Source organism: Nycticebus coucang, chromosome 4 (assembly GCF_027406575.1).
Source record: "Nycticebus coucang isolate mNycCou1 chromosome 4, mNycCou1.pri, whole genome shotgun sequence".
NCBI lineage: Eukaryota > Metazoa > Chordata > Mammalia > Primates > Lorisidae > Nycticebus > Nycticebus coucang.
Genome location: NC_069783.1, coordinates 132836326 through 132862736, shown reverse-complemented (window position 1 = coordinate 132862736; position 26411 = coordinate 132836326). Strand labels below are relative to the sequence as shown.

General features: G+C 44.8%; 1 protein-coding gene across 4 annotated transcripts in view; it reads right to left on the bottom strand.

The window, feature by feature from the left end:
* The window catches only part of PI4KA (phosphatidylinositol 4-kinase alpha), a 138494-nt gene that overhangs the window by 96355 nt on the left and 15728 nt on the right, over positions 1-26411 (bottom strand). For 2 of the 4 annotated variants that reach the window (XM_053587410.1, XM_053587408.1), the window contains exons 2-10: positions 23091-23207; positions 21489-21582; positions 17148-17236; positions 13081-13153; positions 12190-12449; positions 11592-11658; positions 6291-6439; positions 4647-4712; positions 1260-1356 (exon numbers count right to left, since the gene is read on the bottom strand). In XM_053587410.1, the coding sequence (XP_053443385.1) occupies positions 1260-1356; positions 4647-4712; positions 6291-6439; positions 11592-11658; positions 12190-12449; positions 13081-13153; positions 17148-17236; positions 21489-21582; positions 23091-23207 (1012 nt within the window). Of the gene's footprint in view, positions 1-1259; positions 1357-4646; positions 4713-6290; positions 6440-11591; positions 11659-12189; positions 12450-13080; positions 13154-17147; positions 17237-21488; positions 21583-23090; positions 23208-23814; positions 24180-26411 lie in introns of those variants that run through there. The other 2 variants (XM_053587407.1, XM_053587409.1) reach the window with 2 other exon arrangements.

The following is a 26411-nucleotide window of genomic DNA, read 5'->3' as shown; positions in this document are numbered from 1 at the left end:
GCCCCATTCATAGACATTTCAAACTGCCATCCCTGTAGCCTGGAAGTTAGGAGAACCACTGCTGCAGACACAGGGATTCCAGCTAAGGAAGCGAGCGGCGTGAAGCACGGTGGGAAGGGGGTCGGGGCTCCTGGGGGGCACATGGGGCTAGGAAACCCTCCCATGCCCCCTTAGAGAACCCAAACCCTTGCTGTGACCCTAGCAAGTTCAGCGTCCCAGGAGCTTTTAGAGTCAGATCAGGAAAACAGCTAACTAAATTATAGTACATCCGTAGGACATAAGAGCGCATTGTTGTCGTCACAACTCATATTATGAAGAATATTCCACAGCGTGAGGAGCAGCACAGGAAAAGTGTTCTTAAAAAAGCATGAAAGAGCAAAAGAGACTGGAAGGAAATGCTAAATTTTTATGTGTGCAAACTAGATTATTAAGATATTATCTCAGAGGCTGAGGCCGAAAAGATGGCTTGAGCCCAGAAGTTCAGGACCAGCCTGGATAACATAGCCAGACCCTGTCCCTACAAAAAATTGAAAAGTTGGGTGGGCGTGGTAACCTGAGCCTGGTAGTCTCAGCTACTCAAGAGGCTGAGGCAGGAGGATCACTTGGGCCCAGGAGCTGCATTCTAGCCTGGGCAGCCATGTGAGACTCTGTCACCAAAATTAAAAAAAAAAAATTGACCTCAGAGTTAAATGATTATGAGTACTTCATTTTCTGTTCTCTAAAATGCCTAAACACGGGCAGCACCTGTGGCTCAGTGAGTAGGGCGCCGGCCCCGTATGCCGAGGGTGGCAGGTTCAAACCCAGCCCCGGCCAAACTGCAACAAAAAAATAGTCAGGCATTTTGGTGGGCACCTGTAATCCCCGCTGCTCAGGAGGCTGAAGCAAGAGAATCACGTAAGCCCAAGAGTTAGAGGTTGCTGTGAGCCGTGTGACGTCATGACACTCTACCGAGGGCGGTACAGTGAGACTCTGTCTCTACCAAAAAAAAAAAAAGCCTAAACAGATATTGTGTGTGGACAATATGACACACAGAGAAAGATGAGAAAAGTACCTACAGAAGAAGACGTCATTGACAGTACTAACATTGCAGGATCACGGACGGATTTTTTTTTATTTGCTATTTCCCCCAAATTTCAGTAATGTGACCATGTTTCTCTTATGTATTTTTTAAAGAAAAGAAAGATGGCACCAGCCTGCAGCCATCAGCCTGGACCGGCAGCCCTGAAGCCAGTCTTGCCATACTCACAAGCAGTCCTTACCCTTCATGTAGTACAGAGTGTCACGCAACATCTTGAACATGGTCAGGTAGAGGGGGTCACTGAAGGATGAGTAATAGAGATCAGTGCTGGGGCTAGCCTGCATGGAAGGGAAGAAACACACGCGACCATGGAGCATAAACTCCTCCGCCCAGCCTTCTCCTTGATGTTGAGGCCTGGCTGTAATCACTATTCATGACTTAGCGTCTACACGGAGCAGCCACTCATTGCAACTTGTCACTTGGACACTTTATTCTTCTTCACCTCCTTCAGCATCAGGCCAAGGAAAAGAGGAGGTTCATGTTGTTGAGAAATCCCTACAGTGGGGAAGTCGTCTGCACCCGAGAAGGAAGAACCACCCTCCTGTGGCTGAAGCCCACCATCTTTGGCCTGAACAGGGACAGAAATAGAAAAGGAGGAAGACAGGCAAGTGTCCACCAGAGTAAGGGATCACCACGTCCATCACTCCCAAGACGGATGCTACAGCCAGGGCACTTTCAGACTCAGCTCATGTTTTGTAATTAAAATACATTTTAAGGCCAGGTAAGGTGGCTCATGCCTATAGTCCCAGCACTCTGTGAGACAAGAGGCAGGTGGATTACTTAAGCTCAGGGATTTAAGGTCAGGCTGAGCAACAGCAAGACCCAGTCTCTACTAAAAGAAATAGAAAAACTGAGGCAAGAGGATTGCTTGAGCCCAAGAACTTGAGGTTGCTGTGAGCTATGATGATGCCATGGCACTCTAGTCAGGGTGCTAGAGTTATGCTCTGTATCAAAAAAAAAAAAAAACAACAAAATTTTTTTTTTAAAGGCTGGGCATGGTGGCTCATGCCTGTAATCCTAGCACTCTGGGAGACCCAGGCGGGTGGATTGTTTAAGCTAAGGGGTTTGAGACCAGCCCAGCAAGAGGGAGACCTCGTCCCTAAAAATAGTTGGGCGTTGCGGTGGACCATTGGAAGGCTGAGGAAAGAGGATCACTTGAGCCCAAAAGTTTGAGGTTGCTGTGACCTATAACACCTTAGAACTCTATCCAGGGTGACAGAGTGAGACTGTCTCAAAAAAAAAAAAAAAAAAATTTTTTTTATTATTCTTTAACAATCTAATCTGAAATGTAGCACTAAAAAAGTCACACAAGGGAGGGCGGCGCCTGTGGCTCAAGGAGTAGGGCGCCGGTCCCATATGCCGGAGGTGGCGGGTTCAAACCCAGCCCCGGCCAAAAAAAAAAAAAAAAAAGTCACACAAGGGATAATGAGTTAAGTAAGATAGAGTGCTTAGCTTCTGTACATTCTAGCTCAGGAGGATGGAGAGATGAGGTTCACTGTAATTCCTGACAAGTGTAAAAGGGTTCTGCAAACACAGCAAGGGGTGGGAAGCTCACCTGCAGAAGGGCTGGGGATGGGGGGTGGTCACATGGAGGAAAGGAAAATCACTAGGAGGGTGTGAGTCATGCCGGGGCTCAGGTGTGGAGGTGCTGTTGATGGGCAGGGCCGTATCACTTCACAGGCACACAGTTGGGCTTTAATGTAAACTGTCTCACAGTTCTCACAATACCCCTGGCAGGGTGGAGATGCAGAGAGGAGACTGGGAAAGCAGCCCAGGACTCTGGAGCCCAGACCACTAAGTGCTCTGATGTCTGACTGTCCTGGGTCCACAGCTGGGCTCCAATGCTTACTAGCTATGTAACTTAAGTGCCTTAGCCCTGTAAGCCTCAGTTACCCTATCTATAAACTGGGGATTACTGTAGGATTCAATGAATGAGTGAGTCAAGTCCTATCCTCGTATCTGGCCCATAACAAACATGTCATAATTATTTGATTATACTGATTATAAATAATGATTAATATACTGCAATAACTCTAAGTGAGGAGTCTAAGAATTTTTTTTCAGTTATGAAGTAATTTCTTCAAATGGACGTTTACATTAAAGCCCAAATTACATTAACCTGGATGGAACTGGAAACATTCTCCTTAGTAAAATATCACAAGAATGGAAAAGCAAGTATCCCATGTACTCAATACTAACATAAAATCTGCAGATGAACAACTATACATAGAGAAAACACAATTAAGTTCAAGTTGAGGGGAGGGAGAGGAGTGAAGGGGAGAAGGTTAGGACTGGTGTGCTCCCACCTAACAGGGCACAATGTAAGGGTACATGGCATGCCGCATGGGTGAAGAGCTCAACTACATCTTGGACCTCACCTAACAAATGTAACCTAATTATTTGAACCTGCGTATTAATCTGAAATAAAAAGAACAACAAAAAATCCAAATTACAAAATAAAAATACCAAAAACTCCTGTGGTTCAATGGGGAGGAGGGTGCAGAGGTGGAGTGCAGGCCCAACAAGGGTCCAGGTATCTGCCTGTCCAGCCCAGTTCTTGGCCCTGCTCCTTCCAGTCTGCCCTGGGCCACACATCACCACACACTGATGATGGGAACCAAGAGGCCTCTGAGACGCCAAGCTACAGTGAGACAGCTCGAAAGCTAAAGCTCAGGCCAACCTGAAAAACGGTCTCAGACAAGGTAGGAAGTGCCTGACTACAACCTGCAGAGTTCCAGGAACTGTGCTCCTTAGCCAAGAACCAGCCCACAGTAAATGATGCCCAGCACAATAGCTTGCTGGTAGCTGAGTGAAGTGTAGGAAGGCTCTGGTGGTTCCTGCCCAGCTTCCTACCCCAGCCCCAAGTACCAGCGGTATCAGACGCTGTGTGTCTTATCATCAGGTGAGAGGACGAATACCAGGCTTAAACATGGACTTGGGGCCAGCATACACCCACTGCAATAATCATGGACTTGGGTCCAGCATACACCCACTGCAATAATCAGCCCGGCAAAGAGCAGTCTCTCTGATCCTACCAATCAGCAGGGGCCTGACCCAGATAATCCCTGAGATTTTGAGACCTCCAAGGACCAACATAAAGATTTCATAAACAATGCTAGAGCCCTGGATTCCAAATACATTAAAGATAAAAGTTCCCCAAGTATGTGCTCCTTATACTTACAAGCCAAGGCTTGCATGTGCCTGGAAAGTGCAGCTCTGAGCTGGGAGAACAGCCTGAAGCACCAAAGGAGGTGGGAAGATGAAAGTGTCAGACAGAAAGGAAGAGCAGCGAGAGGCAAGGAGGGAGCAGGGTGGGACCTGGGTGTGTGCTGTCCTTCTTGGGGGCAAGACACGATTATAAGAGGGACTTTACCTAACAAACGCAATCAGTGTAACCCGGTTTTTTGTACCCTCAATGACTCTCCAACAATAAAAAAAAAAAAAAGAAAGTGTCAGACCGACCCAGAAAACCCCTTCCACTCCAGCCCCCACACAGACTCTCCTGCTTTCCCCCTGCAGGTATTTAGATCAGGCTGATCCCACGGCAATGCCCTCAGAAGGGACATACCTCGATCACGCCGGCTACAACTGCATCCAAGGATTTGAGAACAGGCTCTTCAACAATCTTCTTCACCTATCAGGAAAACAAAACCTCATGAAGCAACTGACACAGCAAGAGCTCCTTCTACCAAAAACCCACAACAAACCCACGTTCAAACACATTGAAAAATATGATGAAGACAACGGCCTGTCAGTCACACACATACAAGGCATAGTCATGAGTCTGACTATACGCACACAATGCCCTTAATTCTGCTATCACTTGGAGCTTCTTTTCCTACCCTAGATAGGAATGACACAAAACAAAGAAAAGGAGCCAACCCCCTCAAACTTGCTGACATTAGATTTCCATGTTCAAGATGTGGAAGGGTCCAGACTCCAGGCACTGCTGCCATTTACCAACTCAGAGTTACCAAGCACAGGTGTGTGATGCCCTCCCCCAATTCCCTCCCAGACACCCAGGACACCCTCGCAACCAGGCCTGGGGCACAAGGGGCCTCCCTTATCCCTAAAGCCAGGTATTCCAACTGGAACAAACATTTTACATTTCTAGCAGAAGCGATTATTTTCACCTGTCCAATGGACTGTTCTGTCAACTGCAGAACCACCTGAAAAAACTGCCCTACCCCTGCAATTGTAGTACGCAAGGTCATTTCCAAAATATACACATGATGACAAACAACACTTTAGGAAATTAAATGAAAAGCTGCCTTATGAGAAAGCCTTAACTTGAAAATTTTAAATATACTGGAAAAAATAATTCCCTAAGAAAGGATATATATAAAACAGTCTTCAATTCGGATTTCTGACATGGTTCTAGGAAGAGTCATCTGTGAAGGCCATAGCCCTCCCAGGCCACCATTCTGTCTGGGATGTCAAAACTGAGAAGTAGTTTAGGGACAGCCTTCCTTCTTGATGGTAACCTCAAAATCATTCTAAGCTACTGAGCAGTTCACTATGGTTTGCTAATTATCGCCTATGCTTTAATGTCTCCTTACACCGTTAGCCTAAAGCCACTCCTAGGGTGACTTCTGTTTACACTCCAGCCTCAGGGAGCTGGCTGCTCTCTCCAGGGCATGTTCCATGCTTTCCAAAACAAAAGCCTGATGTGTAACCTACACCCTTGATGATGCCATCACCCACCAATCATATCTGTCCTGAACCACCCCAGCTCCACTGTACCAACTCCAGGGTCCCTGCATCTGACCACACATCCATCCACTTCCGGACTTGGACACTGGCATCAATGTCTTCTCTGGTGTCACCTCAAAGGTCATCCAAAAATGAAAAAGGCAGGTATTGTATTAACACAAATTGAGTAAAATAACCCCTAAGAGGGAGTCAGACACAATGGAAAAGCACTAGACAGTATCCCAGCACTAAGCCCAGCCCAGCCCTGCACCGCCTGGACATTGATTTCCTACCCCTGCAAACAGGCATGTTAGGTGCCTCCCTGCATGATGCTCCAAGGACTAAATCAGAAAGTACTATGCAATGGCACCATGAATGTTACTCTCCTTCCTTCTTTAATCCAAAAACATGACTGTTAAATTTCACTTCTTTTCTTTTAACAGCATCAGGCTTTCACCACTAGTACTTTTACTGACCACCACACAGTGGTCTGTTCATCCACCAACGCTCCTCTGCTTACCAAGTTTAAGAGTTCCCGGAGCATTTCTAGTGGAATGTTGAACTCCTTATAGGTGATGCCATTGAAAAGAGGAGAGACTGAGAAGCTGGAACTGATGGTGGAGAAGTAGTACTCGGGCTCCAGGGCAGCCCCATCAGGCAGGCAAGAGGCTGGCAGGAGAGAAAACCAGCAAGTTAGCCACGGTCACACGTGACCAGGACACTTCCTCAAGCTGATTCCCCCAATAACCAACAAAGGCATAAGTTTTACTTGTGTTTATACCCCAGTTCCTTGTTTGTTTTTAAAGAACTAAAGGCTGGACTGCAAATCCTTGGGGAGTAACACCTCTCACTTGGGTGTTTCAAGTCAAAGCCTCAGACACGAACATGTCCTAATATTTCCAACCCAGATAATATATATAACTTAACATGTGGCAAAGAAAAAAGAATTCATCTTTTTTGAAGGCTGAGAGATGTAAAAGTTTGAGGTCCACGGGGCCCCAAAGATATTTTACCACAAAAATTAGAACAAAGTAGCCTAAGTGCAAGAGCTCACACCCCAAGTCCAGTTACTTGGAAGGGCAATATGGGATGATAACTTTAGGCCAGTATTTTAAAACCAGCCTTGCCAACGTAGTAAGAGACTTTATCTCTACAAAAAATCCTTAAGATAAATTAGCTGACACTCTTGGAGGCTGAGGCAGGTAGATAGCTTGAGCTTATGAGTTTAAGACCAGCTGGAGCAAAAGTGAGATTTCATCTCTACTAAAAATAGAAAAACTGAGGCAAGAGGATGGCTTGAGCCCAAGAGTTGGAGGATGCTGTGAGCTGTGATGCCATGGGACTGTGATGCCCGGGGTACCAGTTTGAGACTCTGTCTCAAAAAAAAAAGAAAAATTAGCGGGGCATGGAGGCATATGCCCATAGTCCCAGCCACTCAGGAAGCTAAGGTAGGATGACTGCTTGACCCCAGGAGTTTGAGGCTGCAGGGAGCCACGATAAGGTCACTGTGCTCCAGCCTGGGTAATAAAATGAGACCCTATCTCTAGGAACAAAAAGAAAAATGAACAAAAATGCACACAACTGGAAGTTTCAAAATCAGAATGACTAAGTGAAACAACCCAGTCACAAAAAAGACAAACACATTAGAAACTGTGAGTTGACTACCCAAGGGACTGTGACAAACCAGTTAATGTACAGAGGTGGTTGGCATAAGGAACTTACGTTGAGTACATACAGTGTATGTATGGTCTGTGACAATCAGACCAAATTAAGGAGATGGTCAATGTACAGAGGCGGTCATCATAAGGAACTTACATTATAGTACACGTACGGTTTATGAAAATCAGGTCAAATTAAGGAGATGGTCAATGCTAGGGAGGTGGTCAACTATGAAGGTTCTACTGCACTGATTCCACTTATGTGAGGTACTTGAGAGTGGGCAAAATTGGGCCAGGTATTGTGGCAGGCGCCTGTAGTCCCAGTTACTTGAGAGGCTGAGGCAGGAAGGTCGCTTCAGCCTAGGAGTTTGAGGTTGCTGTGAGCTAGGTGAGGTCACGGCATTCTGACCCAGTGACAGGGTGAGACTCTTGTCTCAAAAAAAAGACTAGGCGCAAAACTATAGAGTAGAACAGTGTTTGGTAAGGCCAGAAGAAGGGAGGAATGGGAGATTTATTGTTTAACACATACAGTTTCAGTGTCACAAGATGAAGAGAGTTCTCAAGATGGATGGTGGTGATGGCTGTATTAATTACAAATGTATTTAATACTACTGAACTGTACACCTTAAAAATTGGTAAGATGGCAAATTTTATGTCATGGGTACTTTAACACAATAAAACACTAAAGAAAAAAAATCAGAACAAATACTCTGTCACCTGATGACTAATAAACATGAACCCAGGGGGCGGCGCCTGTGGCTCAGTGAGTAGGGTGCCGGCCCCATATGCCAAAGGTGGAGGGTTCAAACCCAGCCCCGGCCAAACTGTAACAAAAAAAAATAGCTGGGTGTTGTGGCAGGCGCCTATAGTCCTAGCTGCTCGGGAGGCTGAGGCAACAGAATCGCGTAAGCCTAAGAGTTAGAGGTTGCTGTGAGCCGTGTGACGCCACGGCACTCTACCGAGGGTGGTACAGTGAGACTCTATCTCTACAAAAAAAAAAATAAAATAAATAAACATGAACCCAAAAGTGTACAACTGTTTGAAAATCCTTTTTTTTTTTTTTTGAGACAGTCTCACTATGTCACCCTCAGTAGAGTGCCGTGGCATCACAGCTCACAGTAACCTCAAACTCTTGAGCTCAAGCAATTCTCTTGTCTCAGCCTCCCAAGTAGTTGGGACTACAGGTGCCCCTGCCACAACACCCAGCTATTTTTAGAGACAGGGTCCCACTCTTGGTTATGCTGGTCTTGAACTCATGAGCTCAGCAATCCACCTGCCTCAGCCTCCCAGAGTGCTGGGATTATAGGTATGAGCCACCACACCCAGCCATGAAAATCCATCATTAAAACTACAGAAAATGACAAATGGAAAATAAATTTATAATATTTTCATATTTAATAAGACAGTATCAATCTATAAAGAACTAAATAAATTTTATGCCTTCCTCTAGCCTTAGAGCACAGAAAGAGCAAAAAGCTGAGTCTAGCCCTGAGTGTGTCAAAGCCGGGGCCTAGTGCTAGGTGCTAGTGATGCACTGCCCAACTGCCTGACAGCAGATACAGCCTAGCAACTTACAGCAGGAGGAAGCAGGCCTGAGTGTTGCAGGGGCTGAGACGCTGCAGGGCGAAGGTAAGAAATGGCCACCGAAGGAGGGATCAAATAGGAAAGAAGGGAGGGAGAGAATAGCTGGTTTAACAGGAGAAGCTGGGAAGGAAGGGGACAGGGCTGTGATTAGAGGGCACACGTGAAGCAGGGCCGGTGTCACAGACAGAGGCAAAAGATGTGAGCTGTAAGGACCTAGGGTTTGGGATTTATGCAGATGATGTCAATGAGAAGTTTTTAAGCAGGAAAGTAAATGATCAGACTTGTACCTTTAAAAAATAATTCTCGGGGCCGAGAGCAGTTGCTCATGCTTGTAATCCTAGCAATCTGAAGGCTGAGGTGGGTGGATTGCCTAAGCTGAGGAGTTTGAGACCAGCCTGAGCCAGAGCAAGACCTTGTCTCTAAAAATAGCCAGGCGTTGCAGTGGGTACCTGTAGTCCCAGCTACTTGGGAGACAGAGGCAAGCGAAGCGCTTTGAGCCCAAGAGTTTGAGGTTGCTGTGAGCTATGATGCTATGGCAACAAAGTGAGACTCTGTCTCAAAAAAATAATAATTCTCGGTGGCGCCTGTGGCTCAGTGAGTAGGGCGCCGGCCCCATATGCCGAGGGTGGCGGGTTCAAACCCAGCCCCGGCCAAACTGCAACAAAAAAATAGCCGGGCGTTGTGGCGGGCGCCTGTAGTCCCAGCTGCTCGGGAGGCTGAGGCAAGAGAATCGCTAAGCCCAAGAGTTAGAGGTTGCTGTGAGCCGTGTGACGCCATGGCACTCTACCCAAGGGCGGTACAGTGAGACTCTGTCTCTACAAAAAAAAAAAAATAATAATAATAATTCTCAAAAAAATTCTTACAGTGCTATGGAAGGTCTAGAAAGGGAGAAGAGGAGACTGGCTATAGGGAAAGTCTGAGTGCAAAGGAGGCATGTGAGCAAACAAGGAAGGAGTAGAGTCTGCTGCTGTCTGCCCTACAGTGAGGGCCCTTCCCGGAGCAAGGTTCGAACCTGTGTGGGCCTGTCTTCACCACCAAAGGCACAGAATGGGAGCAGCAAGGTCCCTGTGCAGCAAGCAGTCAGCTGCATCTAACCCGCACCCATCTACCACCTACTAGATGTGCTTAGGGAAGGTGCTGTCATGGGGGGACCCTCGTCACACAGAGTGCATGAAGAGCTGTTTACCTTGGAAAGGCAAGCCTTCAAGAGCACACAATGGTTGTCCTCAGATGCCCCTGGGCAGGCAGGGGGAAAAGGGATTTTTAGAGCCTGGAGGAAAATATTCCACATTGGGACAAGGTGTTCCCTCTGATAGGTGAGAGTTTGAGTGAGTAAATTTAGCCTTTACCTTCTTTTTTTTTTTTTTTGAGACAGAGTCTCAAGCTGTCCCCCTGGGTAGAGTGCCGTGGCATCACAGTTCACAGCAACCTCCAACTCCTAGGCTTAAGCAATTCTCTTGCCTCTGCCTCCCAAGTAGCTGGACTACAAGCACCCGCCACAATGCACAGCTATTTTTTGGTTGCAGCTGTCATTGTTCAGCGGGCCTGGGCTGGATTCGAACCCACCAGCTCAGGTGTACGTGGCTGGCGCCTTAGCTGCTTGAGCCACAGGCGCTGAGCCCCTTTACATTCTAATACATATCCATTCTAATACATATCCAAGAGATACCATATGCAAAGCTGCCCACCTTTACCTGTGCTCAGATACTATTCCTCCTTTTTACTTGCAAAATTCTCCTTACTTTTCTCAAGATCATCTAGAGCGATGCTCTTTCAGCAATTAGCATCCTCCAAAAATCTGCATTATGAGGCAGATCATTCCCTACCACCTAACCCAGGTCTTTTCACTTCTCTCAGGTATAAGGTAGAGGTAATTTTAACAAGCGTCTGGCACAAGAATGAAATTCAGTAAATTATGTAAAAGTATTCTGTGAACAGAAATGGTCTATAAATCAGTTGCAGTATTGTATTCTTTAATATTATCTACATACTTTTTCAAAATTACCCATCACTTGCATTTCTACTTGAGAATCAGCTTTCACAGGTTAATGTATAAAAGTTCTGATGACAGGAATAGGGAGTCTGTAAATTATTTTCTGTACTTTTCTCTGCACATAGAATACTTGGTTGAGCACAGTGCTCATGCCCATAATCCTAGCACTTTGGGAGGCTGAGGCGAGTGGATCGCTTTGAGCTTAGGAGTTCCAGACCAGCCTGAGCAAGAGCAAGACCCTGTCTCTACTAAAAATAGAAAAACTACCTAGGCATGGTGGTGGGCACCTATAGTTCCAACTACTTGGGAGGCTGAGCCAAGAGGATCTCTTGAGCCCAAGAGTTTGAGGTTGCTGTGAACTGTATAACACCACAGCACTCTAATCAGAGCGACAGAGTGAGACTCTGTCTCAAAAAAAATTGAAAATTTTAAAAATTTAAATGAAAATAGAAAATAAAAGCTTGCTACTCTAGATCTGTGACAAGAGAGAATTAGCAGCAACATTCTTATTAATAACATCACAAGAAGTCACTGTGGCCAACTCTGTGCACTGAGTCCATATTCTGGGTGGAGAGATGATGCCCACCTTCAAAGTAGTGAAAGGTGGATCCTCCGGGGGAGCTGGGCGGGGGTACGCCACGCTCAGGGCTGACCTGAAACACACAGTCACAGTTAGAGATCAGCAAAGACCAGTGAGACCTCAGTCAGGTTTGTCTTAGGCAAGGCTGTCTCTGCCGGCCTCATGTCTGTACTTTTTAAGTCCTGGTTCGCGCCTCACCTCCTCCCTAAAGACCGTCACAGCTAAAGCATTTTCTACTTCACGTTAAATTCTCTGTGTCTAGCCATGTGCTTCATACTTGATTACTGAGCTGCACTGCTCTTAGTTTTTTGTGTTTTTATCTTTTCTCCAGGAGTTAATTACTGTATATACTTCTTCAGGGCACCAACTGTCTCCCACGCAGAACGGAGTTTGGTAACAAGTGTGAAACACATTGTTTATGACTATGGAATCACTTATAAACTATAAGAGGGACAAGCAAGTCTTTGTACTAAAGAGAATTCCAGTGAGAACCTTCCATGTTTCTCAAGTCCCCACAAACTGCACATAAGGAGGATTTTCTTCACACGCTACCTAGGGAGGTCATTCTGCTCTACTCTGCTCTCCCCCAGGAGCCCAGCCCCACCTGAGTGATGCTGGACACGCTGCTGGCTTTCCTCTTCAGGGTGCCCTCCTGACAGATGGTCAGAAGGTTGCTGGGGAGGATGGAGCGGAAGTCATTAAAGGAACGCCGTCTGGTGCCTTCCAGCTCTTCTGGGGCTCGGAGGGAATGAGGAGCAACTTTGGGAAAGAGCTTTGAAAGCAGAGACTCTTCCGTACTGCTGTAACGCCCAAAAGCTCGTGAGATTCCTATCAGGCATGGGACTGCGTACTTGCAAAGGTATTCTAGAAGACCAAGTGAGAATGTCAGAAAGTGAGAAAGCACTTGTGAGAGAACTCAACCGCACCAACTTGGACACTGTCTAACATTTCACAACCCACAACCCACCAATAAATGTGAAGGTTCAGAAAAGGCCACAGTAACAGCTTCAACCCCAAGGGCTGATTGGTGGTATTTTCAACCTGTCATGAACAATTTCAGACTGTGACTCCATCACACCCAGGCACTCTCCTTGGGAGGGCTTAATCTACTCATGACACATCCGAATCAATACTATAGCTAGGTCATGTCATTAGGCAGCTGGACCCTTGTTAACATGTTTACACATTCTAGAGTCATGTTGGTAAGCTTACACTAAGGGAGAAATGACCTTCAGAAACCAACTAAGCTACCTACACACGTTAGTGGTAAAGAAAGGTGAAGTGCACCCAGGATGCACACAGCAGAACTGAGCTCACCAGAGGACCCCAAGAGACCTCTTAGTGCATTAACACACAGCAAATGCAACCTAATATAGGAAGATTTTTCCCATCAGATACCCATTAGGGACCAAAGAACAGACAAGACAACTGGGGAAAAGGAAAGCAGGATCCACAAAACCACTTTGAGAAAGGCCTTAAAGACCTATGACTGTACCTTTTTCTTGAATCTCCAAGGCCTGGCACATTCCCAAGAGGACATGCAAAACCTGCAAAAGTGCTTCTAAAATCTACAATAGTGAAAGGAAACAAAACAAACAGATAAGCTCATAAACAAAATCAGACAAGAATCAAAAACCAATGCATCACTTTGACCAACCCCATTTCTCATCCATCTCTCCACAATAGCTGTGCCAAGTGGCCAACCAGGTGACCTTCCAGGGACAGAAACTCTCCTTCTCTCTGGGCTGAGACGGAGTTCCTCCTAACAGTGGGCCAATGCTGCCTGCCCCCTTGGACTTGTACCCACAGGCCCTTGGGGCTACTTTTCCTCCACATTCTATAAACAGATCATAGGCCCCAAATCTTCTCTTTTCATAGCTAAATACCCTTACTTCTTTACAGCCTTATTCCTTATGATCACAAGTCCTTTACGATGCTGACTGCCTGCTTCTGATTTTACTCCAGTCTAGTCTGTCTACAACTGTCTGGAAGCATGGTGCTCAGAACTGGAACTTACCAGAGTAATCTCCAAACATCACAAGAGTCTATACTTGTAAGTACAGTAGAACCTCCACAGCTGACCACCTCCCTACATTACCACCTCCTTAAGCTGACCTAGTTTTCACAGACTGGACACGTACCACATGTATGTTATTAGTAAAGTAGGCCTAGTTCCTTATGTTGACCACCTCTGTATGTTGAGCAGTTTGTTACATTTCCTTGAGTGGTCAACTTACAGAGGTTCTACTGGACAGACCATGCAACCTCTACCTACGCAGTTGGCGTATTTTACTTTTCACTTATCCCTGCAGATGCTCGTGGTGTTAGCTTTAGCTCATTGTACTGGTCTTCCATCCCCAGCTTTGTGCCTTCCACAAGTGGACTCCTCCTACTTTCTCAGGTCATCTTCATTCACAGGACCAGCTTGCTGTGCTCCAGCCACAGGATCCCCCTCTGCCAGGGTCCTTCAGGCAGTTCTGCAAACCCTCCAAAACTTTTTGGCACCCAGCCACAGAATAGGCCTAAGATGTAGAAGAGGTGCCAGTACCTTCATGGAGATCAACTTGATTACAACCTCGTTTCTTTTTTTTTTTTTAAATGATTTCCCATCAGACACACATTAGGGACCAAAGAACAGACAAGACAACTGGGGAAAAGGAAAGCAGGACCCACAAATCCACTTTAAGAAAGGCCTTAAAGATCTAGGACTGTACCTTTTTAGGATAGATTTTTAAGTGCCACAGATACTTTTCATTTATTTTTTATTTTTTTTATTAAGTCATTTGTACATAGATCATAAATACATTTATGCCATTATGGGATTTAATGTGTTGATTATTTGTACAAATTGGGAGTGCTTACATCCTACTAATCAACATAGCCTTCACCTCATTTACCCAATTACAGAATTAAGACATTTGTGTTCTACACCTGAATAGATCCACTCATTTCTCTTAACTACCTGCCTCATAAAACCCAGGCCAAGAAAATGAAGTTGGTCTGATGTGACCTGTTCATAACCAAGTCGTACATTTTCCTATTGTTAAATAATGCTGAATAACCTAGGAAAGGCTGAAAAGCAATACTTTTCCCATTTCATATAATAAAATAGTTGTTATCTTCAGCGCTTTTTTTTGTTTTTTTTTTTTGAGACGAGCCGCAAGCTGTCGCCCTGGGTAGAGTAACGTGGCATCACAGCTCACAGCAACCTCCAACTTCTGGGCTCAAGCGATTCTCCTGCCTCTGACTCCCAAGTAGGTGGGACTAGAGGCGCCCGCCACAACACCAGCTATACTTTGGTTGCAGCCATTGTTGTTTGGCAGGCCCGGGCTTGATTCAAACCCGCCAGCGCTGGTGTATGTGGTTAGCGCCTTAGCTGCTAGAGCCACAGGAGCCAAGCCACGCTTTCTTTCTTTGTATTTTTATTTCCTTGTTTATTTTTATTTTTTTGTTGTTGTTGAGACAGAGTCTCACCCTATACTCTGAGCAGAGTGCAATGATGTCACAGCTCACTGCAACCTCAGACTCCGGCTGTGGGCATCCCACTGCCTCAGCCTCCAGAAGCCGCTGGGATTACAATTACTTGCAGCAGCACCCAGCTGGGTTTTTTTCTTTTTTCTGCAGTTTTTTTGGCCGAGGCTGGGTTTGAACCCACCACCTCCGGTATATGGGGCCAGCGCCCTACTCCTTGAGCCACGGGCACCACCTTTTTTTCATTTTTTTTATGAGTCAGGGTCCATTCTCGCTCAGACAAGTCCTATACTCCTGAGATCAAGCAATTCTTCCTCCTCCCACAGTGCTGGGATTACAGGCTTGAGATACTGTGCCCAGCTCTTATTTTAAATAAATTTTATTCACAGAAAAGTCCTTAATGTCTCTTTTCAAACAAAAACACATAACCCTAACGTATCTAGTCATCTCTTTAGCCAACCTATGGATAAACCAAGAACCTAAGTTAGAACTCAAAAAGCATCCCTATGGGGGCGGCGCCTATGGCTCAAAGGAGTAGGCACTATATGCCGGAGGTGGCAGGTTCAAACCTTGCCCTGGCCAAAAAATGTGAGAAAAAAAATAAAAGCATCTCTAGCTGGGAAAAGCTGGTGCAAACTAATAGGCCCTCTGTGGCAGGGCATAAGAACAGTGGCATATAAAAACTGATGTTCTTTTTTTTTTGTAGTTTTTGGCCAAGGCTGGGTTTGAACCTACCACCTCTGGTATATGGGGCCGGCATCCTACTCCTTTGAGCCACTGGCATTGCCTTTTTTTTTTGAGACACACTTCACTCTGTTGCCCTGGATAGGGTACTGTGGCATCACAGCTCACAGCAACCTCAAACTCTTGGGCTCAAGTAATCCTCTTGCCTCAGCCTCCCAAGTAGCTGGGACTACAGGCACCCACCACAACACCTGGCTATTATTTAGAGGCTGGGTCTTGCTCTTGCTCAGGCTGGTCTCAAACCTGTGAGCTCAGGCAATCCACCTGCCTCAGCCTCCCAGAGTGCTAGGATTACAGGCGTGGGCCTAAAAACTGATACTCTAAATGATTAATCTGATCAAGAAAAATTTTAAATCATAATTGTATTATTTGTTTAAAAAAGAAGGAAGCATGAAATACGTGTTAGTAGCATTTCCAATAAAATTAAAATTAGGGCTCAGTGCCCATAGCCCAGTGTTTAGGGCACCGGCCACATACAACCCAGCCTGGGCCTACTAAACAACAATGACAACTACAACAAAAAAATAGCTAGGCATTGTGGCAGGTGCCTGTAGTCCCAGCTACCTGTGAGGCTGAGGTGTGAGAATCACTTAAGCCCACGAGTTTGAGGTTGCTATGAGCTGTGATGCTACAGCATCCTACCGAGGTGACATAGCGAGACTCTATCTCAAAAAATTAATTAATTAATTAAAATTAGTTAATGAGGGCAGCACCTGTGGCTCAGTGGGTAGGGTGCTGACCCCACATACCAAGGGTGACGGGTTCGAACCCAGCCCCAGCCAGCTAAAACAGCAGTGGCAACTGCAACAAAAATAGCCAGGAATTATGACGGGCATCTGTAGTCCCAGCAACTCGGGAGGCTGAGGCAAGAGAACTGCCCTAGCCCAGGAGCTGGAGATTGCTGTGAGCTGTGACACCACAGCACTCTACCAAGGGCGACAAAATGAGACTCTGTCTCAAAAAAAAAAAAAAAAAAAAAAATTAGTTAATGAAATCTAAAACAGACTGAGGACTTAAAGGTAAAAGTTTCTGCTACCCATAAAATTCTCTTCCACTAATGACTTCAATCCCTAACCTAGATTAAGGAAAATGAGCCTCTGTCTTTTTCTGCCAATGTCACAGGGCTTTTGGAAAAGGTGAATGATGTAAGACTTGAGAGATCCCAATGAGTACTATAAGATGAAAAGTACCATAAATAATATTAAACATTTCTTAACTCTGCTATTAATAGTATGAAATAAATCAACAAAAACAGTCCAATCACACTTCAGCTATTTTTTAAACTTTTCATCATTTTGAGACTCCTTCCATCTAACAGAAATGCACAGCCAGTCACTGCATGCTTACCTCGTCCCTAAGTGAAGGATCTCTATACGCCACATCAGACAGCAAAGTTACCAGGCAGAAGCTGAAGCTCTCTGCAACTGGGAGGGCACCTGAAAGACATGAAGATACAAACCATATCATCAGAAATAAGAAGCCTGGCTCTGCACCTATAGCTCAGCGGCTAAGACACCAGCCACATACACCAGAGCTGTGGGGGTTTGAATCCAGCCTGGGCCCGCCAAACAACAATGACAACTACACTGGGCGGCGCCTGTGGCTCAGTGAGTAGGGCGCCAGCCCCATATACGGAGTGTGGTGGGTTGGCCAAACTGCAACAACAACAAAAAAAAAATAGCCAGCCGTTGTGACAGGTGCCTGTATTCCCAGTTACTCGGGAGGCTGAGGCAAGAAAATCGCCTAAGCCCAAGAGCTGGAGGTTGCTGTGAGCTGTAATGCCACAGCACTCTACCGAGGGCAAAAAAGTGAGATTCTGTCTCTAAAAAACAACAACAACAACAAAAAAAAACAATGATAACTACAATAAAGAAATAGCCTGGTGCTGTGGCAGGCACCTGTAGTCCCAGCTACCTAGGAGGTTGAGGCAGGAGAATCACTTGAGCCCAAGAGTTTGAGGTTGCTGCGAGCTGTGATGCCAGGCACTCTACCGAGGACAACATAATGAGATTCTGTCTCAAAAAAAAAAAAAAAAAGAAAAGAAAAGAGAAGCTTGGCCACCCAATTCAGTATACTTCTCTCACAGGGCCTGCCACTGAGGTGAGTCTCAGTGAGATGAGCTGCAAAAGAACAGATATGGGCCCAGTATGTTTGCTGAGAAATACCCTCTTATTTTTTTTTTTTTTGAGACAAGTCTCACTTTGTTGCCCTGGATAGAGTGGCGTGGCATCATAGTTCACAGCAACCTCAAACTCTTGGGCTCGGCTCAGCGCCCATAGCACAGTGGTTACAGAGCCAGCCATATACACCAAGGCTGGTGGGTTTGGACCCAGCCCAACAATGACAACTACAACAAAAAATAGCTGGGCATTGTGGTGGGTGCCTGTAGTCCCAGCTACTGGGAGGCTGAGGCAAGAGAATTGCTTAAGCACAGGAGTTGGAGGTTGCTGTGAGCTGTGATTCCACAGCACTCTATCAAGGGCAACATAGTCAGACTGTGTCAAAAAAAACCTCTTGGGCTCAATTGATCCTCTTACATCAGCCTCCCAAGTAGCTGGGACTACAGACACCTACCACAGTGCTCGGCTAGTTTTTTTAAAGATTATGTCTCACTTTTGCTCAGGCTGGTCTCACTCAAACTCCTGAGCTCAGGCAGTCCACCTGCCTTGACTCCCCAGAGTGCTGGGATTACAAGCGTGAGCCACCACACCCAGCCACCCCACCTTTCTTTTAAGTAAATGTTTTGGTTCAATAAACTCACATATTTATGTCACTTAAACGTTTCCTGAGACAATTTATAGTTTTAGATTACAGAGTCTCTCAACATGACTGATCCCACTTTTTTTTTTTTTACTCCCTGTCTAAATAAAAGCAAGAAATCACTCTTGATAAGAGTGTAAGAGATAGTACACATGGGAGCTGCCTTTCCTCAGTTCCATTCTGTCTGAACTACTACTTTAAATTGAATAAAGTGTTTTCTTGCTTTCTTTTGTCAGATGGGAAAAGCTTCCAGAGATTTGCTCTATTCCCTACCTTTTTAACTTGCACTTCTTCCACTGCAAAGCTGCCTAAAAGGGAGGTTCTGAGGTGCATGACTCTCAAGGGCAGGAGGAAGTACTGTACCTTAAAGACCGAAACGTATACAGCACAGCTATTGGGACACCTTTGATGTTGGGAGCACTGCTGTCTGGTTCAATCCCAATTACATATGTAATCAAGTTCGAATACTGAATGTAGAATTAAGAATGTAAGACTATCCACTATTGGGCGGCGCCTGTGGCTCAGTGAGCAGGGCGCCAGCCCCATATACTGATGGTGGTGGGTTCAAACCAGCCCCGGCCAAAACTGCAACAACAACAAAAAAATAGCCGGGCATTGTGGCAGGCGCCTGTAGTCCCAGCTACTGGGACTGAGGCAAGAGAATCACCTAAACCCAGGAGTTGGAGGTTGCTGTGAGCTGTGATGTCATAGCACTCTACCAAGGGTGATTAAAAAAAAAACAAAACACTTCTACTCCTGGGCTTATAATTTTAAAATGTAGTTCTAGGTCATTTTCAAAATTGAGTGTACATCAGAATTACCTGGAGGGCTTGTTAAAACACATATTTTCTAGTTCAGAGGTTCTAATGTGTGGACTGATTATCTGTATTTCTGACAAGGTCTTGGGTGACTTGATGCTGCTGGTCCAGGGATTACACTTTAGGAACTATTTCTCTAGAGCAGCGGTTCTCAACCTGTGAGATACTTGATCTCTCACAGGTTGAGAACCGCTGCTCTAGAGTTTAAACCCACAAGTGAAGATGCCTTAATTTTCTTAAAAAGTAAATTGTTGTCCAATAATCGAAAACAATTATTGTTTCAATGGGATGTTTCAAATAATATTGAAATTCATTCTAATATAAATCCATGTATATAGAATTGATCTTGTTTTGAAATTAAAAAAAAAAAAAGAAAGAAAGAAATAGCATCAACACTGGCTCACATACTTCTCCCCAAAGGTAGAAAACACAGTGGTGGACACAGATGTTTGGCTTCTAGTAACAATGACCTATTTGATTTGTAATCCTGTACATCGCAGGACACAGGTATTATTTGGGATCTCTCAGGAATTGTATGTCACCCAAAGGTCAAGAGTAATATTAACGAGAGCAACAAAACCTATGTTTTTTTTTTTTGTTTGTTTTTGGCCAGGGCTGGGTTTGAACCAACCACCTCCGGCATATGGGACCGGCGCCCTACTCCTTGAGCCACAGGTGCCACCCAACAAAACCTGTGTTTAGCTGACTGAGTCCACCTAACAAATTAGGCCATGCTACCAACAAAAAAGACATGCACCTACCTCCAGCTATATCCAAAGGTGGGCCTGAGTCCCAGAGATATAAATTATAAAGAAACTTTGATCTCGGCTTGACACCCGTAGCACAGTGGTGGTGCCGGCCACGTATAGGGAGGCAAGCAGGTTGCTAAAAGCCCCAGGCCTGCTAAACAATGACAACTGCAACAACAACAAAAAATAGCCGGGCATTGTGGTGGATGCCGGTAGTCCCAGCTACTTGGGAGGCTGAAGCAAGAGAGCCCAAGAGGGCGGTGCCTGTGGCTCAGCGGGTAGGGCGCCGGTCCCATATGCCGGAGGTGGCAGGTTCAAACCCAGCCCCGGCCAAATTAAAAAAAAAAAAAAAAAAAAAGAGAGCCCAAGAGTTTGAGGTTGCTGTGAGCTATGACATCACAGCACTCTACCAAGGGTGACAAAGTGAGATTCTGTGAAAAAAAAAAAAAAAAAAAGAAAACTTTGATCTCATGGGTCATGAATCCTAATCCTGAACTGACTTTGGAGCCCTGGGAGATCAGAATACAAGAACATTAGCAGTTCAAGTATTTGGTACCGTGCTTGGTACACAGTGGACCTATGTAAATATTTTGAAAGGGAGAGAAAGAAGGCAAACGGGGAAGGAAAAGGAGGGCAGTGGAGGGAAGGAGAGGCAAAGACTTGACACCAAAGAGAAATTAAAATAAAATACACAGAGTGGGCAATATGGCCAAGACCCCACCTCTAATAATAACTCATTAAGTTTAATTAAATACAAGTCTAAAAGAAATACACATGAAGTTATTCCATTTACAAAGGTGGAAAGTTTAACTGAAACTCAGTCATAGAAACAAAGTGATGAAATTATTTATAGTGAGCTGGCTGAGTCTCCAGCATCTCTCTCACCTGTTTTAAGCAGCAGCTATGAAATCTGGAGAAATTGCACTCAGGAGTGAACCTATTAATCTTAGGTAATAATGACTGTTTTGGTCATGGGTAGGTGACCCAATTCTAGCCAAGAAGACATGAAAAAAGTGCCTAATTCTTGCTCTCTCTGACAATAGTAGCAAGCTCAGGCTACACTGCTCCAGGTGGTTAGTTCTTCCACAGCCAGGGAAGGGGCCAGCTAGCATACTGTTTTGTTTTGTTTTTTGGGACAGTCTCACTCTGCTGCTCTGAGTAGAGTGCTATGGCGTCACAGCTCACAGCAACCTCAAACTCTTGGGCTCAAGTGATCCTTCTGCCTCAGCCTCCCAAGTAGCTGGAATGATAGGCTAGAAGCATCCTAATTTATGTGTCAGTATGAATAAATACTTGATCTTTACAGACACTGAACATACATATCTTGCCTTGCATTCAGGGAAAACATTATACAAAATTACCTCTGCCTTTCCGAGCTGTGCTTTCTTCTACCCAATACACTTTTGGAAGACCTTTGAGGAGTCGAAGAAGGTAAGGAACCACAGAGTCTTTGTGCTTAAAAAAAAATTAAATTACATTCAGTAAGATAAGTGACTGGTACTTCTCTATCCCAGAATAAGTCCAAAGCAAAGCATAACCACGTTCACATGGCATCACTCCCTTCCCATTTCCACATGGTCTAGAGGCTGTATTATCAACCTGCACCAACTTCTGCTAAGGGTCCAGTTTGCTCAGGCCTCCTCTGGGAGCTGCACCCCTGTGCAGGTCTCACCAAAAAGTACAAGCATATACACACTCAAAACCTCCTTCAGTGAGGAGAGTTCAGAGAGCCCCCAAACCCATCCATGGAGACCGGAGAAAAGCTCACAGTCCATAGAAGTTCTCAACTGGCTGCCAGTCTTTGTTGTCCTCTTTCCACTGGCTAACTCTCATGGTCTTTGCCCTCTTTCCTTCCTTTTTTTTCAGACAGAGTTTCACTTTGTCATCCTGGGTAGAGTGCAGGGGCATCACAGCTCACAGCAACCTCAAACTCTTGGGCTCAAGTGATTCTCTTGCCTCTACCTCCCGAGCAGCTAGGACTACAGGCGCCTGCCACAATGCCCAGCTATTTTAAGAGACAGGGGTCTCGCTCCGGCTCAGGCTGGTCTTGAATCTGTGACCTTAGGCAATCCATCTGCCTCAGCCTCCCAGAGTGCTGGGATTACAGGTGTGAGCCACCGCATCTGGCCTGCCTTTTTTTGTTTGTTTGTTTGATATAGGGTCTTGCTTTGTCACTCCAGCTGGAGTACAGTGGCCCAATCATAGGTTGCTGCAGATTAAATCTCCTGGGCTAAAGTGACTCTCCCACCTCAGCCTCCCAAGTAGCTGGGACTACAGGTAAACACCATCACACCCAGCTATTTTTTCTTATTTTTTTTTTTTTTTTTAGAGATAGGGTCTTGCTACATTGCCCAAGCTAGTCTCAAACTCCTGACTTCAAGGAGTGATCCTCCAGTCTTAACCTCCGAAAATGCTAGGATTACAGGTCTGAACCACCGTGTCTGACAATGCAAGTTCTTAAATCTCTAATAAAAGGTATACCAGCATGTACTCTAAAACTTAATTTTTATGTACTGCAATTTTGAAAAATATGATCATATCCTAAAACCACCTCAAATGAGTTTATCCTTCTGGAAGGAAAATAAATTGTAACTTTGAAACTGATCAGTGTTTTACCTGAGGCTGAAAACCCAGCCTACTCTGAGGGGCACACGATTACTTCTCAAAGCATTTTAGCTTAGTTTCTGGCGAAAGAAGAAAAGACCAAACCCACTTTATTTTTTTTTTTTTTTACAACATAATACAGTCACACAGTTCAAAAACGCCAAATTTCCTATGAAGGTATATTAAGAGGTTTTGTTCCCAACTGTTGCATCCACCCTGTCTTACCCTCCTTCGCCACTTTGATTAGGTTTAAATGTATTATTTCTACTGTTTCATGTAACCATAAGCAGATACACATTTAAATTCTCATTGTACCCTCTTTTACACTGCAGAAACTTTTAAATTTGGTGAAAACGTACCTGAAGATCAGATTCAATGAGAAAAATGCCCAGTGCAATTACCGCATCCCTCCGCCTCTCATCTAATTGGAAGATCCCATGGAAATCCACTGGGCACATGCAAAGCAGCTTTTGGACCTAGAAAACAAAGACCAAAAAACACCCACATAGCTTCAAAAAAATAGAAAGCCAGATTCAAATGAACCAGTACCATAAAAGCCCAGTGAGTCCATATAACCAGGAAGTCACTGTTTCTTCAGTTCAAAAATCATAAAAAGGACTCGGCGCATGAGGTTCAAGCATCTAAGGTGCCAGCCACATACACCGGAGCTGGCGGGTTCAAATCCAGCTCGGAACCGCCAAACAACGATGACAGTTGCAACCAAAAAAAAAGCCGGCGTTGTGGCGGGTGCCTAAAGTCCCAGCTACTTGGGAGACGGAAGCAGGAGAATCGCTTGAGCCCAGGAGTTGGAGGGTGCTGTGAGCTGTGACGCCACAGCACTCTACCAGGGTGATAGGTTGAGACTCTGTCTCAAAAAAAAAAAAAAAAAAACAATCATAAAAAGGACATCTTTGGCTGCTGAAATGATTGTGGACAGCACAGAGGCTCAATTCCTGCCACCATCAGCAGAACATCATTTTTAAACGTAAGAGGGACATAATTGTATAAAAAAGATAACCAATCAATATTCCCAAATGCCAAACACATACGCACTTAAAATTTTAAGTATTTTTGCTCTCAGACCTTTTCTCTGTCCTTAGAGGTTTCTTTGGGAGCAGGTTAAAGACAGTGCCTTTTCTGTCATGTGTAACTAAACCTAATGCTGACAGCTTTTAGCTGAGTGAAATACACATGGCTTTTGGAATCAGACCTGAAATAGGAAAGAAAAACCAGACAAACATCAGAGAGGTAATTGCATGATGACAAATACAAATTTAAAATAAAAGTTTTAATTCTCCCAGTTGAAAATAGAAGACACTTCCCTCCTTCTTTAAAAATTTGTAATTCCAAGTACTTTCCTCTTCTTTCAAATATATATGGTCCTTTTAAAGACCTTTGTCAGCTTTAAATCACATCAGGAATGTCATTCCCAAGGACCCGGAAGCCACCTCTTTGGAATGTATACAGAGAGATGAAAATAGCATCCCTATCTCCCAGTTTCTGTGGGAGGGTAGGAGCCTAACTTCCACTGGTGCCTAGCTCCAAGGTGCAAAACAACCTCCCACCATAAAGATAAGTTTGTTTATTCTCTGGACAAAGCCAATTAGCTACTACAGATGGTCACCCCAACTACCAGGTAAAGTTGGCATCAACTATGTGTGACAAATGGTGCCATCAAGTCCTCTTAGACTCAGGACTAACTACTGATTATGTTGAAAATGTGGGTAATGGGCTGCATCTGCTTATTAGTTTAGCTATTATGTTTCTTTCTGTTTTTCCGATCTCTTAGCAAATTGCCCACGATGCACTTCCGGTTCTGGTTTAATGCTCCTTCAATAAAAAAGTGTTTTACTTCTCTACTACCTTTGTGGAGAGTGTTTCTGGGTTGGGAGATTTTTTTTTTAATTGTATTTCTCCAAAAATAGCGCCTGAAAGACTGCCTTTGATGGGGTGCTCTTTAAAGTGGGATCTGATTAAGATGAAAGAAGACAGGACAAATTAGAAGAAATATTCCGGGCAGCAGCTGCTGCAATAGCAGTACAGCAGAAGAGAGCCTGGAGGCCCTGAGGTTAAGGCTGAAGCAGGGAAGGTCCCCCCAGGGCTCTCAGGCCATGGTCAGGAGCCAGTTTTGTAGTCTAACAGCAGATGAAAGCCAGAGCAGCAGGTGTGCTGCTCAGTGACCTCAGTGGAGTGTTTTTCAACATTGTTTATTCATGATGCACTTGAACTTCAACTTCCAAGGCACACTTAAATTATGTTGATTAAAAAAAAAAAGTTAAAAAAAGAATATACATACTGTGCTTTGACCATCTTTTGAAAATAATTTAATTACTGATATTTTAAAATTTCACAGCACACCTAAGATCCTGCTATGGCACACCGCACACCGGTTGAAAATCACTGGCTTAGTGACTGACTCGAATTTAGATTTGAGGTCTAGAAGAATCAATCCCCCTGGCTGAAGCATAGAGAATGGATTTTGGAGGACAAGAATAGCAAAGACAGAAACAGATCAGCTCAGGATATGTCTTGGAGAAAGAGATTACAGGACTTGAAGATGGATGTATTAGTGAGGGAAAGATTAGTTCAGTTGCCTCTTTACCACCCTAGAAAATATCTAAAGACAAACATGCAAACCCACGTGACTTCTACAAACATTCCATACCTGGGAGGTTAAAGGAATGTTTAGCTTGGAGATAATCACATGAAAGGCAAACACAACTGCTGTCTTAACATATTGGAAGGGCCCCCAAACTCCAGCTACTCCCTATTATTACTACAGTTATTAGTGCCCTTGTCCCCATACTAACCAGTAAACTCCTTAAAGGCAGAAACCATTTCTTCTTCTCTTTGCATTCCCACCTCCTACACCAGGGACATGCAAGGATGCACAAAGGCTGTGCCGGCTCCCACAGGGCTGTCTCCCACGGGGCTGTCGGCCCTGCTGTCCACTCTCAGCGCCAGCTCAAACTCTACCTAGACCACTGTGGCACATTCTCCTCTCAATCCTGACCCTCCTACTGGGGGTTGCTACCACCCCTCCTGCCATTTTCCCCAGAGACCAAAGGCTAACTCCTTTGTCTTCCTTTTTTACATAAAGTGTAAGAATAAATTTCTCCTCTCAGGTCAGGGGTTCTGGGTTGGGTTTGGCTTTTTGCCTGTTTGTTCCTTTGTTTTGGGAGGTGTTACACACTTCTCTAGAAACTCATACTCAGAATGGGCACAGACGTGAGCTCTAACAATACCTAAGATCAGAATTCAGCATTCAGCATTAACATGTCTAAGTCCTCCAGCTGTCACCCCATCCTTGTCTCCTCTGGACTGCCTAGCACCTCAGATGCCCAGAGGGGTTCCAGGCTCCTGACTTCAGACTTCCCCATCCCCACTCAACTGAAAACATTTAAATAAAAATCATTTGTGACCATTTGGAAATTACTTTAAAAGCTGAGCACACAGATTTAAATGTGAAGGGAAGACACAAAAAGAGAACTAATAAATAACTTAGAGATCTACGTAGTGATTCAGAGATTTACAAACTACATTTGGAAGGCAGAATAATGCCCCCTCACAGGTGTCTAAACCCTAATTTCCCTCAATCTGTGAACTTGTTACTTTTATGGCAAAAGGCACTTTCCAGATATGATTAAGAACCCTGAAAAAGGGCGGCACCTGTGGCTCAG